Source organism: Microcebus murinus, chromosome 13, assembly GCF_040939455.1.
Source record: "Microcebus murinus isolate Inina chromosome 13, M.murinus_Inina_mat1.0, whole genome shotgun sequence".
Taxonomy (NCBI): Eukaryota; Metazoa; Chordata; class Mammalia; order Primates; family Cheirogaleidae; genus Microcebus; species Microcebus murinus.
In genome coordinates, this window is record NC_134116.1 from 78,479,298 (window position 1) to 78,496,835 (window position 17,538).

Sequence of the window (17,538 nt, forward strand, 5' to 3'; positions counted from 1 at the left end):
GGGTGCCCACTCTCAACACTGTTGTTCAACATAGTACTAAAATTTCTAGCTAGAGCAACCATACAGGAGAAATAAAGGGCATCCAAATTGGAAAGGAAGAAGTCAAACTATCCTTGTTAGCAGACAATATGATCTTATATCTAGAGAAACCTAAAGATTCCATAAAAAAAAAAACTATTAGAACTGATAAACGAATTAAGGAAAGTTGCAGGATATAAAATCAACACACAAAGATCAGCAGCGATTCTATATACACTAACAGTAAAGAATCTGAAAGAGAAACCAAGAAAGTGATCTCCTTTACAATAGCTACAAATAAAATAAAATACCTAGGAATAAACTTAAAGAAGTGAAAGAGCTCTATAACGAAAACTATAAATCACTGATGAAAGAAATTGAAGATGACACACAAAAAAATGGAAATATATTCCATGATCATGGATTGGAAGAATTAATATTGCTAAAATGTCCATGCTACCCAAAGCAATCTACAGATTCAATGCAATCCTCATCAAAACACCAATGACATTCTTCACAGAAATAGAAAAAATAATCCTAAAATTTATATAGAACCACAAAAGACCCAGAATAGCCAAAGCCATCCTGAGCAAAAAGAACAAAACTGGAGGAATCACATCACTTAATTTCCAATTACACTACAGAGCTGCAGTAACCAAAACAGCATGGTATTGGCACAAAAATAGACACATACACCAATGGAACAGAATAGAGAATCAAATAAATCCACACATCTATGGTGAACTTAACTTTGACAAAGGTGTCAAGAATATATATGGGGAAAGGACAGTCTCTTCAATAAATGGTACTGGGGAAAACTGGATATCCATATGCAGAAGAATAAAACTAGACCCCTATCTCTCGCCATATACAAAAATCACATAAAAATGGATTAAAGGCTTAAATCTAAGATCTGAAACTATAAAACTTCTAAAAGAAAATATTTAGGTGACTACTTCAGGACATTAGTCTGGGCAATGATTTCTTGAGTATATCCCCAAAGCACAGGCAACCAAAGCAAAACTGGACAAATGGGATTACATCAAGCTAAAAAGCATTTAGCAAAGGAAACAATCAACAAAGGGAAGAGACAACCCACAGAATGGGAGAAAGTAATGGCAAATATCCATCTGGGAAGGGACTAATAAATGGAACATATAAGGAGCTCCAGCAACTCAACAGGAAAAAAAATCAAATGATTCAATTAAAAATGGGCAAAGGATCTGAATAGACATTTCTCAAAAGAAGACATACAAATGGCCAGCAGGTATATGAAAAAAATTCTCAACCTCATTAGTCATCAGAGAAATGCAAATCAAAACTACAATAAGATATCATCTCACCCCAGTTAAAAATGGCTTTTATGAAAAAGATAGGCAATAAAGGATGCTGGTGAGGATATTGAGAGAGGGAACCCTCATACACTGTTGGTGGGAATGTAAATTAGTGCAACCACTATGGAGAACAGTATGGAGGTTCCTCAAAAAACTGAAAATAGAACTATCATATGATTCAGCAATCCCACTGCTGGGTATGTATCCAAAGTAGGGGAAATCAGTATATGGAAAAGATACCTGTATTCCTATGTTTACTGCATCACTATTCATAATAGCCAAGATTTGGAGTCAACCTAAGTGTCCATCAATGGATGAATGGATAAAGAAATTGTGGTACATGTACACAATGAAATATTATATAGCCACAAAAAGAATGAAATCCTACCATTTGGAACAACATGAATGGAAATGGAGAACATTATGTTAAGTGAAATAAGCCAGGCATGGAAAGACAAATCTTGCATGTTCTCACTCAAATGTGGGAGAGCTTAATATTAAAAACAATTGATCTCACAGAGACAGACAGAATGATTATTCTGATTATTACCAGAGGCCGGGAAGGGGAGGGGAGGCAAGGGTATGAAACAGAGCTGGTTAATGGGTGAAAAAATAAGTTAGATAGAATGAATAATATTTGATAGCGTAACAAATTGAATATATTCAACAATAAGTTAGGGTATACTTTATAATAACTAGAAGAGTGGAATTAGAATGTTCCTGGCACAAAAAAATGATAAATGCTTGAGGTGATGGATATCCCAATTACCCAAATTTGATTAATTCCTATTATGTGCCTATATCAAAACACCACATGTACCCTCTAAAGATATACAACTATTATGTATCCATAATAATTAAAAACAAAAATAATATACAGAATATATATTGACATGACAAAAATATCATGAAAAGTAAAAATGTGAAACTGGGAAAATATTTTATAATAAATATAAGAAAAAAAGAACATCCTTAACATACAAATAATTACTCTTAATTAATAAGAAAATACACCTCCTAGCACTCTGGGAGGCCAAGGCAGGAGGATTGCTTGAGCTTAGGAGTTCGAAACTAGCCTGAGCAAGAGCGAGACCCCATCTCTACTATAAAAATAGAAAGAAATTAATTGGCCAACTAAAAATATATGAAAAAAAAAATTAGCCAGGTATGGTGGCGCATGCCTGTAGTCCCAGCTACTTGGGAGGCTGAGGCAGAAGGATCGCTTGAGCCCAGGAGTTTGAGGTTGCTGTGAGCTAGGCTGATGCCACAGCACTCTATTCCGGGCAACAGAGTGAGACTCTGTCTCAAAAAATAAAAATAAAAAATAACAAGAAAAAACACCAACAACTCAAGAGAACAATTGGTAAAGTAAATCAACAAGTTGTTCTCAGAAAAAGAAATGGAAATCATTGTTAACCTTATATAGATATGCTCACTCTTAAAGCAAAACTGCAATAGGATATAATTTCACCTATTGGATCAAAAATGTGATAAGACCACTTCCCATGGATGCTTGGGGAAACTGACATTATTATCACTAAATTCATGCTACCTCGTTGAAGGAATATTTGATAATATCTTTCAAAGTTCGCAATGCCCACTGATCCAGCAAGTACACTTATAGAAATTTATACTACAGATATATTTACTCATGCATATAAAGAATAGTCTTTTGGGCATTGTTCATAATGACCAAGGCCCAAAAACAACCTTAATGTCTTCTGACAGGAGATTGGCTAAATGAATAATGGTGAGTTATTCTCACAAGCAGCCCTGAAAGGATGAGATAGACAATTTATAGGCTGATTTATAACCACCACCATGGCATACTGCGTAGTGAAAACATAAGATACAGAAGACCATTCCCCTACTTGTACCAAAACCAGGGGAGGTGGGTAACATACATGTGCATATTTCTACATTTCACATTTCTAGAAATATATATATGTATATACACAATCGCGATAATAGTTTCTTCTTGGAAAAGGTTTTAAGGTGTGAGGAAGACTACAAGTTCATGGGATGTTGTCTTGTAATTCTTGAATTTTTCTACTAAAAGCTAGGATAAGTGATTTAATGTACATAGATGATCTTACCGTATAAATGAAATTTCCAAGAAATAAATAGTCTGTAGTGTAACCACGTTGTAAGACAGTATCTGAAAAGTAAAAAAGTCATTTTTATCTTTATAGAGTCCAAACTACAGATTTCGAATTTATTTTTACCACAGGAAACCATACTTGGCACCACAAAATATTTATCCATTATTGGTTATATTTCTAAATTTCCCTGACAATGACAACATTGCTTCTTTTGTGTATCACAATTGTTACATTTTTTTCTATCTCTTACTATCTCTAAAGATATATTAAGTAACAAATTAATAAAAACATCACAAGGAGTACCTGAATGTAATTATTAAATCTAGTTTTACATGCATCTAAACCATCTGGTACAACCTCTACATTGAAAGTCAAACAGTCTAGTGAGAAATGTTAGGTAACAAGACTGGGACTTTAATAATTTTTTCATATTTTTGCACTATTTCTTTTCTAGGACTACTAAAATAATAAGTGTAACAGATCATTTGAAGTTATGACATAATTTCATAATTTTCTTCAACTACTGCTAAATCTGTCATAAAATTTATGAATTTCATCCTCTACGAAGGATCAATACTGTCTCAAGATTAAGGTGATTTATTCATATCTTCTTGACACTTTTTTAAAAATCTCAAATATATATTGGTAGTCTCTGATCCTGGTTGATACAGAAATTTTGGAATGCAAATTCCTGACCCTAATACCAATTAAGATAGTATACTCAGGGGGCGGAGCAAGATGGCGGACGAATAACACCGCCAGACAGAGGGTCTCTGCAGAAAAGACCGATTCTAGCAGAAACTAGAGGAAAGAAGCAAGAAGACGAGCATACAGCGGACAAGGGCCGAAAGGAGGGGTACCTGAGACCCCGGGAGACTCCACGGGAGGAGGCTGCGGAGGAGAACTGGAGGCTGAGACCACCGGAGCAGCCCGGAGACCAGCGGCAAGGGTAGGTGGATCTGCTGTTTCCCCTCCCCTGCATTCGGGACTGCTGGTGGGCTCCCCAGCGGGTGGAGAGACCTGCGGACACCAGCCCAGAGACTGCCGCCGCCTGCCAACGGTGAGCCTGTAGCAGACGTGGCACCAGGTTCCCAACTTCCTCCGGGCACCTCCGTGTGCACGGACCCGAGCCGCACGGCAGGCGCCATATTGCCTCCTCCTCCCCTCCGCCGACCCTACCCACGGCTGCCCAGAGAGAAAATACAGCCACCAGCCGGAGGCACCTCCAGGGAACGGGACCTTCCCGTTTGGGACCCCGCCCGCCCTCCCAGGTGCTGCTGGCACCGTGTTCCCAGGAAAACGGTGCCGACTCAGAGGCTGAGAGACAGACCCAGCTTGGGCTCCCTGTGGGTGAATTAGGACCGGAAATCCTCTCCCTGGTGGGAATACAGTTTGAACTCTGGGACCCAGAGGTCGGACCTGCAGACCAGATCCCCTGCACCGAGGGCTAGCATTGCCCGGGGCACAGAAGGGTTATACGTGAACAGCCTACTGAGGGCTGTGTGCCTCCAGGGGCGGATCGGCGCCCTAGAGGACAACCCTCCTCCCAGGAGGAGGCCGTGCGCCCAACCCAGGTGGCGTTCCTGTGCAGGGAACCTCCCCGCTGGCACCACAGTCCGGGGAGGCCTGGTGGCTTGTGGTCTGGCCTGCTGGCAGAGGCCCAGGAGTAGCTGCAGAGTTGGGGAGGGTGGAAAGAAGCGAGGCCTGCTGCAGACTGTGGGTCTCAGACAGCCCCACCCCCACACCCAGACTTTCTGGCTGAGCGGGACCATTCCAGCCCCGCCCTGACAGCTTTCCCTGGAAGCTGAGAACAGAACTTTGACCCATGCTAACGGCCTGAGGGCAGGCTTATCCAACCCAGCTCCGCCCAGAACGAGAGCTGAACAGGACTCAAAATCAACACCATAGCCTGTTCCTCCAAGAAAACGCCACCTACTGACAGGGACGGCATCTTGCACAGCCTTGCCACGGCATCCACTGACTCAATATACAGGGAGTGGTCCAATTTCACCCACAGGCACCACCTAACGCCTCAGAAACTAAACAAGGTGTGTGAATACTCAAACAATAACCTAAGGAAAGAAACAACAACTGATCGACATGGGAAGAAATCAGCGAAAGAACTCAGGAAATATGAAGAACCAAACGGAAAACACACCCCCAAGGAGGAGCACCAGCCCCCTAGAAACGGACACTGACCAAAATCAGGCAACCAATATGACAGAAAAGGAATTTCGTATGTGGATCATAAGAACACTCACCCAGCTGCAACAACAACTCAATAACCAACACCAAGAAAACACAAAAAACCTCCAAGAAATGGAACAAAGGTTCAACAAAGAGATTGACACAGTGAAGAAAACTTTAACCGAAGTCCTGGAGATGAAGAATCAACTCAGAGAAGTACAAAATACTGTGGAAAGTCTCAAGAACAGGGTAGATCAAGCAGAAGAAAGAATCTCAGAGCTTGAAGATAACACCTTCCAATTAAATAAATCAGTCACAGAAATACAGCAGAGAAACAAGAGAAAAGACCAAAGCCTACAAGAGCTGTGGGATTATGTGAAAAAACCTAACATGAGGGTCATAGGTTTAGCCGAAGGGGAGGAAGACAACACTCAAGGGCTGGACAAGCTTTTTGAAGATATAATAGAGGAAAATTTCCCAGGCCTTGCTCAAAATCTCGATATACAAGTTCAAGAAGCCCAGAGGACCCCTGCGAGATTCAATGCAAACAGGAAGACGTCACATCATGCAGTCATCAGACTGACCAAAGTATCAACTAAAGAGGCCCTTCTAAGAGCTGTAAGACAAAAGAAGCAAGTGACATACAAGGGAAAGCCAATTCGAATAACATCAGACTTCTCTAATGAGACTTTACAAGCAAGGAGAGACTGGGGCCCCATTCTCACTCTTTTGAAACAAAACAATGCCCAGCCTAGAATATTATTCCCTGCAAAACTAAGCTTCATATATGAAGGAGAAATAAAAACATTCTCAGACAAGCAAAGGCTCAGAGAATTCACCAAGACAAGACCAGCCTTACAAGAAGTACTTAAAACAGCGTTATGCACGGAACATCATAATAATAATCCACGGATATAAAAACAACCAAAACCCAAAGATATTAAAGGCCAGATATTACAATGGCTCAAGAGAGAAATCATAGCAACAACATCCAACCCAACAGAATGATCAGTAATCTACCTTACCTATCAGTTCTCTCAATAAATGTGAATGGCTTAAACTCTCCACTCAAGAGACATAGGCTGGCTGAATGGATAAGAAAATACAGGCCAAGTATATGCTGTCTTCAGGAAACACATTTAACCTGCAAGGATGCACATAGACTAAAAATAAAAGGGTGGAGATCAATATTCCAAGCAAATAGAAGCCAAAAGAAGGCTGGTGTGGCAGTTCTAATTTCAGACGATTTAGTTTTTAAACCAACAAAAGTAGTGAAAGACAAAGAGGGTCATTATATAATGGTGAAGGGCACAGTCCAACAAGAAGAGATAACAATTTTAAATATATATGCACCCAACTTAGGTGCACCCAGATTCATAAAGCAAACCTTACTGGAGCTAAGCAAATGGATTAATGGCAACTCCATAATCGCAGGGGATTTCAACACCCCACTGACGGCACGAGACAGATCCTCCAAACAGAAAATTAATAAAGAAATAATGGACTTAAACAAAACTCTAGAACAATTGGGTCTGACAGACATCTACAGAACATTCTACCCAAAATCCACTGAATATACGTTCTTCTCATCAGCTCACGGGACATTCTCTAAGATTGACCATATCCTAGGACACAAAGAAAATCTCAAGAAATTTAAAAAAATAGAAATCATACCATGTACCTTCTCAGATCACAGTGGAATAAAACTAGAAATCAACCCTAACAGAAACTCACATTTCTACACAAAAACGTGGAAATTAAACAACCTCCCACTAAATGATTACTTCGTAAATGAAGAAATCAAGACGGAAATTAAAAACTTCTATGAAGAAAACAACAATGGAGAGACAAGTTATCAACTCCTCTGGGACACAGCTAAAGCAGTTCTGAGAGGAAAGTTTATCTCCATAAATGCCTATAACCAAAAGGCAAGAAGATCACAAATAGACAATCTAATGAAACGACTCAAAGAGCTGGAAAAAGAAGAACAGACCAACCCCAAACCCAGCAGAAGAAGTGAAATCAACAAGATCAAATCAGAACTAAACGAAATTGAAAACAGGAAAGCTATTCAGGAGATTAATAAAACAAAAAGTTGGTTCTTTGAAAAAATAAACAAGATTGACACGCCATTGGCTAAGCTAACGAAAAGCAGAAAAGAGAAATCTCTAATAAGCTCCATCAGGAACAAAAAAGGAGATATCACAACTGATCCCAAAGAGATACAAGATACAATTTATGAATACTACAAAAATCTTTATGCACACAAACTGGAAAATGTGGAGGAAATGGACAAATTTCTAGAAACACACAGCCTCCCTAGGCTCAACCAGGAAGAAATAGATTCCCTGAACAGACCAATCTCAACAGCTGAAATAGAAACAGCAATTAAAAATCTCCCTAAAAAGAAAAGTCCCAGTCCAGATGGCTTCACACCTGAATTTTACCATACTTACAAAGAAGAACTAGTACCTATCTTGCAGAAACTATTCCACAACATCGAGAAGAACGGAAACCTCCCCGACACCTTTTATGAAGCGAATATTACTCTGATACCAAAACCAGGAAAGGATGCAACAAAAAAAGAAAACTACAGACCAATATCCCTAATGAATATAGATGCAAAAATTTTCAACAAAATCTTAGCTAACCGAATCCAGACACTTATCAAAAAAATAATCCACCACGACCAAGTGGGCTTCATCCCAGGGATGCAGGGATGGTTCAACATACGTAAATCTATAAATGCAATTCACCACATAAACAGAAGCAAAAACAAAGACCACATGATTCTTTCAATAGATGCAGAAAAAGCTTTTGAAAATTCAACACCCTTTCATGATACGAACACTTAAGAAAATAGGCACAGAAGGGACATACCTAAAAATGATACAAGCCATATATGACAGACCCATAGCCAACATCATACTGAATGGGGAAAGATTGAAATCATTCCCACTTAGAACTGGAACCAGACAAGGCTGCCCACTATCTCCACTTCTGTTCAACATAGTGCTGGAAGTCTTGGCTACAGCAATCAGACAGGAAAATGGAATCAAAGGTATCCAAATAGGGGCAGAAGAGATCAAACTTTCACTGTTTGCTGATGATATGATATTGTATCTAGAAAACCCCAAGGATTCAACCAAGAAACTCCTGGAACTGATCAATGAATTTAGTAAAGTCTCAGGATACAAAATTAATACACAGAAATCAGAGGCATTCATATACGCCAACAACAATCTAATTGAGAACCAAATCAAAGACTCAATTCCCTTCACAATAGCAACAAAGAAATTAAAGTACCTAGGAATATATTTAACCAAAGAGGTAAAAGACCTCTACAGGGAGAACTATGAAACACTGAGGAAGGAAATAGCAGAGGATATAAACAGATGGAAATCCATACCATGCTCGTGGATCGGCAGACTCAATATCATCAAAATGTCTATACTACCCAAACTGATCTACAGATTCAATGCAATACCTATTAAAATCCCATCAGCATTCTTCACAGATATAGAAAAAATAATTTTACGCTTCGTATGGAACCAAAGAAGACCCCGAATATCAAGAGCAATTCTAGGCAACAAAAACAAAATGGGAGGCATTAATATGCCAGATATCAAACTATACTACAAAGCTGTAGTAATTAAAACAATATGGTATTGGCACAAAAACAGGAATATTGACCAGTGGAACAGATGTGAGAATCCTGATATAAAACCATCCTCATATAGCCATCTCATCTTTGACAAAGCAGACAAAAACATACGCTGGGGAAAAGAATCCCTCTTCAATAAATGGTGCTGGGAAAACTGGATAGCCACCTGTAGAAGGCTAAAACAGGACCCACACCTTTCACCTCTCACAAAAACCAACTCACGCTGGATAACAGACTTAAACCTAAGATATGAAACTATTAGAACTCTAGAGGAAAAAGTTGGAAACACTCTCCTAGACATCGGCCTGGGCAAAGAGTTTATGAAGAAGTCCCCAAAGGCAATCACAGCAGCAACAAAAATAAATAAATGGGACATGATCAAACTACAAAGCTTCTGCACAGCCAAAGAAATAGTCATGAAAGTAAACAGACAACCTACAGAATGGGAGAAAATTTTTGCATCCTATGCATCCGATAAGGGACTGATAACTAGAATATACTTAGAACTCACGAAAATTAGGAAGAAAAAATCAAATAACCCCATTAAAAAGTGGGCAAAGGACTTGAACAGAAATTTTTCTAAAGAAGACAGAAGAATGGCCAACAAACATATGAAGAAATGCTCAACATCTCTAATCATCAGGGAAATGCAAATCAAAACCACAATGAGATATCACTTAACCCCAGTGAGAATGGCCTTTATCAAAAAATCTCCAAACAATAAATGCTGGCGTGGTTGCGGAGAGAGAGGAACACTCCTACACTGCTGGTGGGACTGCAAACTAGTTCAACCTCTGTGGAAAGCAATATGGAGATACCTTAAAGCGATACAAGTGAATCTACCATTTGATCCAGCAATCCCATTGCTGGGCATCTACCCAAATGATCCAGTGACACTCTACAAAAAAGACACCTGCACTCGAATGTTTATAGCAGCACAATTCATAATTGCAAGGCTGTGGAAACAGCCCAAGTGCCCATCAATCAAAGAATGGATTAATAAAATGTGGTATATGTACACCATGGAGTACTATTCAGCTCTAAGAAACAATGGTGATATAGCACACCTTATATTTTCCTGGTTAGAGCTGGAACCCATACTACTAAGTGAAGTATCCCAAGAATGGAAAAACAAGCACCAGATATATTCTCCAGCAAACTGGTATTAACTGAGTAGCACCTAAGTGGACACATAGGTGCTACAGTAATAGGGTATTGGGCAGGTGGGAGGGGGGAGGGGGGCGGGTATATACATACATAGTGAGTGAGATGTGCACCATCTGGGGGATGGTCATGATGGAGACTCAGACTTTTGGGGGGAGGGGGGAAATGGGCATTTATTGAAACCTTAAAATCTGTACCCCCAGAATATGCCAAAATAAAAAAAATAATTAAAAAAAAAAAAAAGATAGTATACTCATGTACTTGAAGCTCATTTATTCTGTTTTCTCCTGAGTTAGAACCCATTAAGATACTCAAAGCTTATACCTTTTTATAAAACTACATGAAAGGAAATATTTAGGGCATCTGACTGAAGGAAACTACAGATAAATATGTGTGTCAGGTTAGACCAGCTGAGAGAATGACTATCATGGTCTGGGTTGTGTATTGACCTAAACTTGGTGAATTTTACCAGGCATGGGATAATAGTGCAGATGAGAACAATATTGTAATCTACTAGAAAAAGGGAAGATAACTACCACATAGGAAGGTGACATTTGGTTATATTGTCCAGATACGTATTCGCAAAGGAAAGAGACAGAGTACATACACGCTACACTGGGACAGAAGGAAAACTTCCAGCGTGAGCACAGTGGTGAGAAACAGAAGTTCCTTTCCTTCTGGATATTATACAAAATCAACAATGCAGAGAAAGTCTCCACAAAATCCATGTCACAGAAACAAACAAACAAACAAATTCATAGATTCAGAAGCTAATTAAATTAGGGCTTCCAAGGAGTTAAGGCGAGCATAGAAAATGTGCTTGGTAAGTGGCAGTAAAAGTTCTCTGATAGAAAGTAACTGTCAAACTGGCGTAGGGGAGCAGAACTCAGAAAACACTGGCAAAAATGCACTCCTTAAAAACACCTTTTTCAAATAGCTGGGACAGTTGACCCTTGAACATCGTCGGTGTGAGCGGTGCAGGTCCACTTCCATGAGGATTTTCTTCTAGCTCTGCCGCCCCTGAGGAGACACCAACAACCCCTCTTTCCCCTCTCCTCCTCAGCCTACTCACCATGACAACAGCAAGGAAATAGACTTTTATGATGATCCAGTGTCACTTAATGAATAGTAAATATATTTTCTCTTCCTTTTGATTTTCTTCATAGCATTTTCTTTCCTTTAGCTTATTTTATTGTAAGAATACAGTATATGATACATATAACATACAGGAATATGTGTTAATTAACTGTTTATGTTGTCAGTGAGGCTTCTGGTCAAGAGTAGGATGTAAGTTGCTAAGTTCTTGGGAAGTCCAAAGTTATACTCAGACTTCTGACTGCACAGGGGCAGCACCCCTAACCCCTGCATTGTTTAAGGGTCAACCATGATTCCAATGAAGAACAATATAAAGGAAACCTGCACAGCACCCATAGGAAGAGACTATTTTGTAAGAGGCAGAATGTTCCATTTCATGATTTGTGTGATTATTATTCATTTTACTATATATCTATGTCTTATGTATAAATTATGTTTATAAATGGCTTAAAAGGAAATGATTGGAAAAGAGCAGCAAAACTTACCAGATGATAAATGCTTACAAGAGAATATTGCAACAAAATCCTATTAGAACCAGCCCACAAAAAATTGATTGGAGAAGCTGGAACAAAAAGACTTGTTGAGAGCATTTGATATACTTAACTGTAGAATTAAGACTAAAAAAGAAAAAAAACCTAAATGTGCTAGAATGATCAGTCTGGTTGTTGTTACGTGCCTACACGATGTGTAAATGATGCAATTTTATATAATATGCAATGGCACAGGTGATGGAGATGAGAAGTAGAATAAATTTGCAGATGGTCTCATCTGTAATAACTGCAAATCAATAAAGAACTTTCAAAGCCAACAAATCAAGAAATGGAATTATAAGTATATTTAACAGCACAAAGGTATGTCACATGCAAGATAATGGAATGCTAGGGGAAAGTGAAGGAAGAAGGAAGAGAAATATGATAATTTTATCATTATTCATATGAAGAAACAAATGGATTTGTCTAAAGAAATAGAGTGGTTTTTACATAAACTTATAACAAAACATTCAAATCTTCCTGAATATCAGAAGACTACACAAAAAAGCAAGAAAAACCGATCTTATAATTAAAGATTACAAAACTATATTACAGGCCGGGTGTGGTGGCTCACGCCTGTAATCCTAGCACTCTGGGAGGCCGAGGCGGGCGGATTGCTCAAGGTCAGGAGTTCGAAACCAGCCTGAGCAAGAGTGAGACCCCGTCTCTACTATAAATAGAGAGAAATTAATTGGCCAACTAATATATATAGAAAAAACTAGCCGGGCATGGTGGTGCATGCCTGTAGTCCCAGCTACTTGGGAAGCTGAGGCAGCAGGATTGCTTGAGCTCAGGAGTGTGAGGTTGCTGTGAGCTAGGCTGATGCCACGGCACTCACTCTAGCCTGGGCAACAAAGCAAGATTCTGTCTCAAAAAAAAACCAAAAAACTATATTACAACAGGAAATGCAAAGTCATATGAGATATCGCAAACAAAACCTATTTTTAAAAGATAAATTTCAGATTGCATCTCAAAATAAAATCAAATTCTATGCTATATACAAGCAACACATCTAAAAAGTAATTTGTGAAGTTTGACAAATAAAAGATGGTCAAGGAAAATACAAATTATTAATAAAGGCATGAGACATCACGTTAACATTAGTTACAAAGAAATTGAGATCAAAAAGAATTAAACAAGACAAAGAAGGATACTTTGTCAAACCAAATGGTACAAGTTATGATGAATAAGAAACAGGTAGGAGTATTGGTGCAACAAATAATAAACATTTCTAAATCACAGGTTATGAGAAATAAAAAGGAAAACAGATATGATAGCAGTAGAAGACTTTCAGTTACCTTTCTCAGTCCATGACAGATCAAGAGACAAAAATTAAGCATGACCAAGACTTCTTCATCCACCCATGAAGAAGTAACAGGGTTTTCTCTCCTACCATAGTCAATTAGAAAATTTGACAAAATATATGAAATAACTTTTTTTTTTCAGATATTGGGGAAAATGTAGCACAGAACTTTGATTTGTGAAAGTAAAAAATTGAGTCCTACCATTGGCCTTGCTTCATACCTGGAGGCAATTTCTGCACTACTGCGCAGGGAGGGAGAGCCCAGAGAGAGCTCATTTTTGCTGCGTTAATGAGACACATTGGACCTTAGAGAGGCCAAGTAGCTGGAACTTGCAGAACAGAATATGGAAACTATCCAAAGAATGACCTCCAGAAATTCACAGAGGAGTCCTCATAAGCCCTTAGCTGAATGCCAGTCTGCTTATGTGTACTGAGAAATACCACAAGGCCAGCAAAGAACAACTACCATGGAAAAATGAATTACCATAGAACTGCAAGCTGAAAAATTGTGAGATCTAATATAGACATAGGAATTGCTCCAGTTTCCATAAGCCAAAGTGAAAAGACCTTGTTCAATACACGCAGCATTCAGTAAATACCCAAAATGGGATAACCTCAGGAAAGGAACTAAATTGTCCTAGAGTAAATGATACACTAGACTCAACTTCAAAAGAAGAAAAACAAGTTTTCAAAGGATCAAACTGATCCACAGGCAACTTGACTGCTGGCCAAAACAAAGTCCAGTTGTTTAAATGTATGCAACATAAAATTCATAATGTCCACCATCCATTATAAAATTATGACATGCAGACAAAAGCAAAAATTCGATCCATAACCAAGAGAAAATTGTGAATAGAAGCCAATTCAGAAACAATAGAGATGATAGAATTAGCAGAAGTCTTTAAGGTAAATACTGCAAACATGCTTATGAATTTGAAGAAAAATATGAACATAATGAGGTGAGAAATGAAAGATATGAAGAATAACCAAATAGAATTTCTAGAGATAAAAATAGTAACACATGAAAAGAAAATGTCACTGAATTGTGCTGAACAGCAGAGACACTGCTAAATAAAACATCAGCGAATTTAAAAACATGGGAAAAGAAACTAAAAATAACCAAAAAGAGAACAAAGATAGTTAAATTTATAGTTAAACTTATTCCTAAGTATTTCATTCATTTTGATTCAATTTCATTTTTAGTTTTATTTCTCTTGTGTAGAAATAAAATTGATTTTTGTATATTGATCTTGTACCCTGAAACCTTGCTTAATTTATTAGGAACTTATTAGTTCTGACAGTATTTTAGTAAATTCTTTAGTTTTTTATATATAAAAATTATGTCACATGCAAATAGAGTTATCATTTTACTTCTTCCTTTCTAACCTGGAAAATTCCATTTTCTTGCCTAATTGTAATAACTAGAACCTCCAGCACAATGGTAAATAGAAATGGTAGAAATAGCATTTTTTATCTTGTTCCTGATTTTGAGAGTGAAACCTTCAGTCTTTCACCATAAGCATGATGTTAACTATGGGTTTTCATAGATGTCCTTTATCTTCAGTATTATTTGAAAAGTGAGTTTTCCAACAACAAATTCTGTCACATTTTGTTTATTTTGGAATTTATTTATTTTGTCTTCACTTTTTTCTTAAATAGAAGTGAGGTCTTGCTATGTTCCCCAGGCTGGTCTCGAACTCCAGGTCTTGTGTGATCCTCTCACCTCAGCCTCCCAGGTAGCTGAGATTACAGGCATGCACCACTGTGCCCGGCCTTATTTTGCCTTCACTTTTAAAGGATCGTTTTGCTGGGCCTAACAACCAATTTTTGGTTGACATTTTTTTTTTAAATCTCAGAACTTTAAATTTGTCATCTCACTGACTTCCAGCTTCCATTTTCTCTGAAAAGAAGTCAGCTGATACTCTTATTGGAGCTCCCTTGTACATGATGAGTCATTTTTATTTTGCTGCTTTCAACATTTTTACTACAATGTGTGATTGTGGATCTCTCTGCACATATCTTACTTGGAGTTCATTGATGTTCCTGGATGTGTAATGTTTTTCAGCTAGTTTGGGAATTTTTCAGCTATTATTTCCTTGAATATTTTTTCTGCTCCATTATTTTCTCCTCTTGTACTGGTAACTCCCATTGTGCTTACATGGGTGTGTTTAAAGGTTTCTCAATGAGGCTCAGTTCATTTTTCTTCATCCTATTTTTTTCTCTGTTCTTTAGACTGCATACCCTCTATTAATCTAACTTAAATTTCAGTAATTCTTTCTTCTTCTAGTTCAAATCTATTGGTGAGCCCATCTAACAAATTTTCTATTTTGGTTATTGTACTTTTAAACCCCAGAATTTTCATTTGGCTCTTTATTGGAATTTCTATCTACTTATTAATAATCTCTATCTAATAAGTCATCGTCTTCATACCTTCACACCTTCAAGCATTATTTTTTTTTAGTTCTTTGAACATGTTTATAATGGTTATCTACAATTCTTTGGAAATGTGTTTTTCATCAGAATTCTTGACTCAAATATTAGAGATTAACAATAAAAGCACTAGTTCTCAATTTAGACATGTTAGAGGCAAAGAGGATGGGTTCTAAAGGTCAGCTCTTACTTGTTCAGACTGCAATCTGAACAAGTTAGCCAGAGGAATGCCTAAGATTTATGTGAATATTTTATTTTTTTCTAAATTTTATTTTTGTGTCCTCGAGCTCTTTTTATGGAAAGACACACACACACACACACACACACAAAACATTAACTGTAGTGAGAATAACATACTCCTTGCTGAATATTTGAAACAAGAAAGCTATTACCTTTCTCCAGCATTTTTTTGGGGAGCCAAAAGATAATGAAGGAGTGGACCAAAGCATTTAGACATTGAATCCAAAACACCTAAAAGAAAACAAAGTGAGAAAGTCAAGATGGTATTTTGATCTAAATCTAAAAATATGTGATACTGTGAAGTATATTTGCTGAGTATAACACAGTTACAAAGCTAAAATGTTTTCCTAGAGATTGAAAAAAATCTATTTTTAAAATTCTACTTTTATAAGAAATGACTGTGAAACTATAGAATATTATTCTAAAAATAAATTTCTTAAATATAAATGTATAGAACTAAAATATAACATATTTGTAATATAAATTATGCAGTCTTAAATTATCCAGTGAAACAGAACCAGAAATAATTTTTGAAAAGGACAAAAATATTTTTAATTATTAAATTATAGTATTTTAAATGTAATTTCATATCATACTTTATATGGCATATTCTGATCCTCTACATTTATACCCTGACCCTGGTCAAAATAATTTTTAACAAATAATATACAATTTCCTTAAATGAAATCTCAATAATATAAAATCTCTAGCTACAGTCAAACAAGGGTACACATTAGTTAGACGATAGAACAATGAAAACAAAAGGCAATGCTCTTTCAATTTTAAATATATCAAGTTATTTTCATGCTTGCCAGGGAGATTTATAAACAAAGAACCAGAAAAGAATGTGGGAAAAACATATCTGGCCTGTGACCCAGAATTTCCTGGAATAAGGCAATTTTTAGGAAAGAAGATAAGAAACCAGTTAAAAAACAAAATTAATGTCAGATTAGACACCCTCATGGCTCATGGAACATTGGGTTCAGACAGTACATAGAAGTTCTCACCTCAATAGTGGAAAATAATTATCCCTGGACTTACCACTGTTCCTGTCCTATCTAACAAATCTTAAAACTCACACTGAAAAAGATCAAACTGTTTCCAACTACTTTGCTTGTGTCCCAGAGGAAAATTTAGGAACATTTACAGGAATAAAAAAAATATCCAGTACTTGCCTAGGTAAAATTCATATATCAGGCATCCAGTCCAGAATTATCAGAAAAATAAAGGAGCAGGAAAATACTACCCAAAATAAAGAAGTAAATAAATCAATCAACTCCAACTCAGAACCAACAGAGATGTTAGAATTTACAGACAAGAATGGAGAAAAAATTATCATAGCTGTATTCTGTGTGCTCAAATTTAAGCAGGAACATGCGAGATATAAAAAATGTTCAAATAGAAATTCTAGGGATCAAAAACTACAACGTGTGAGATAATAAATATACTGAATGGGATTAATGGAAGATGC

The 17,538-nt window shown here is 37.3% G+C and overlaps 1 protein-coding gene across 1 annotated transcript in view; it reads right to left on the bottom strand.

Moving 5' to 3' along the window:
- Nucleotides 1-17,538, bottom strand: part of LOC105878806 (phospholipid-transporting ATPase IB-like) — a 128,778-nt gene that overhangs the window by 18,393 nt on the left and 92,847 nt on the right. Inside the window, exons 29-30 of the mRNA XM_076009393.1 lie at nt 16,220-16,298; nt 3,449-3,510 (exon numbers count right to left, since the gene is read on the bottom strand). Coding sequence (XP_075865508.1) covers nt 3,449-3,510; nt 16,220-16,298 — 141 coding nt within the window. The remainder of the gene's footprint in view (nt 1-3,448; nt 3,511-16,219; nt 16,299-17,538) is intronic.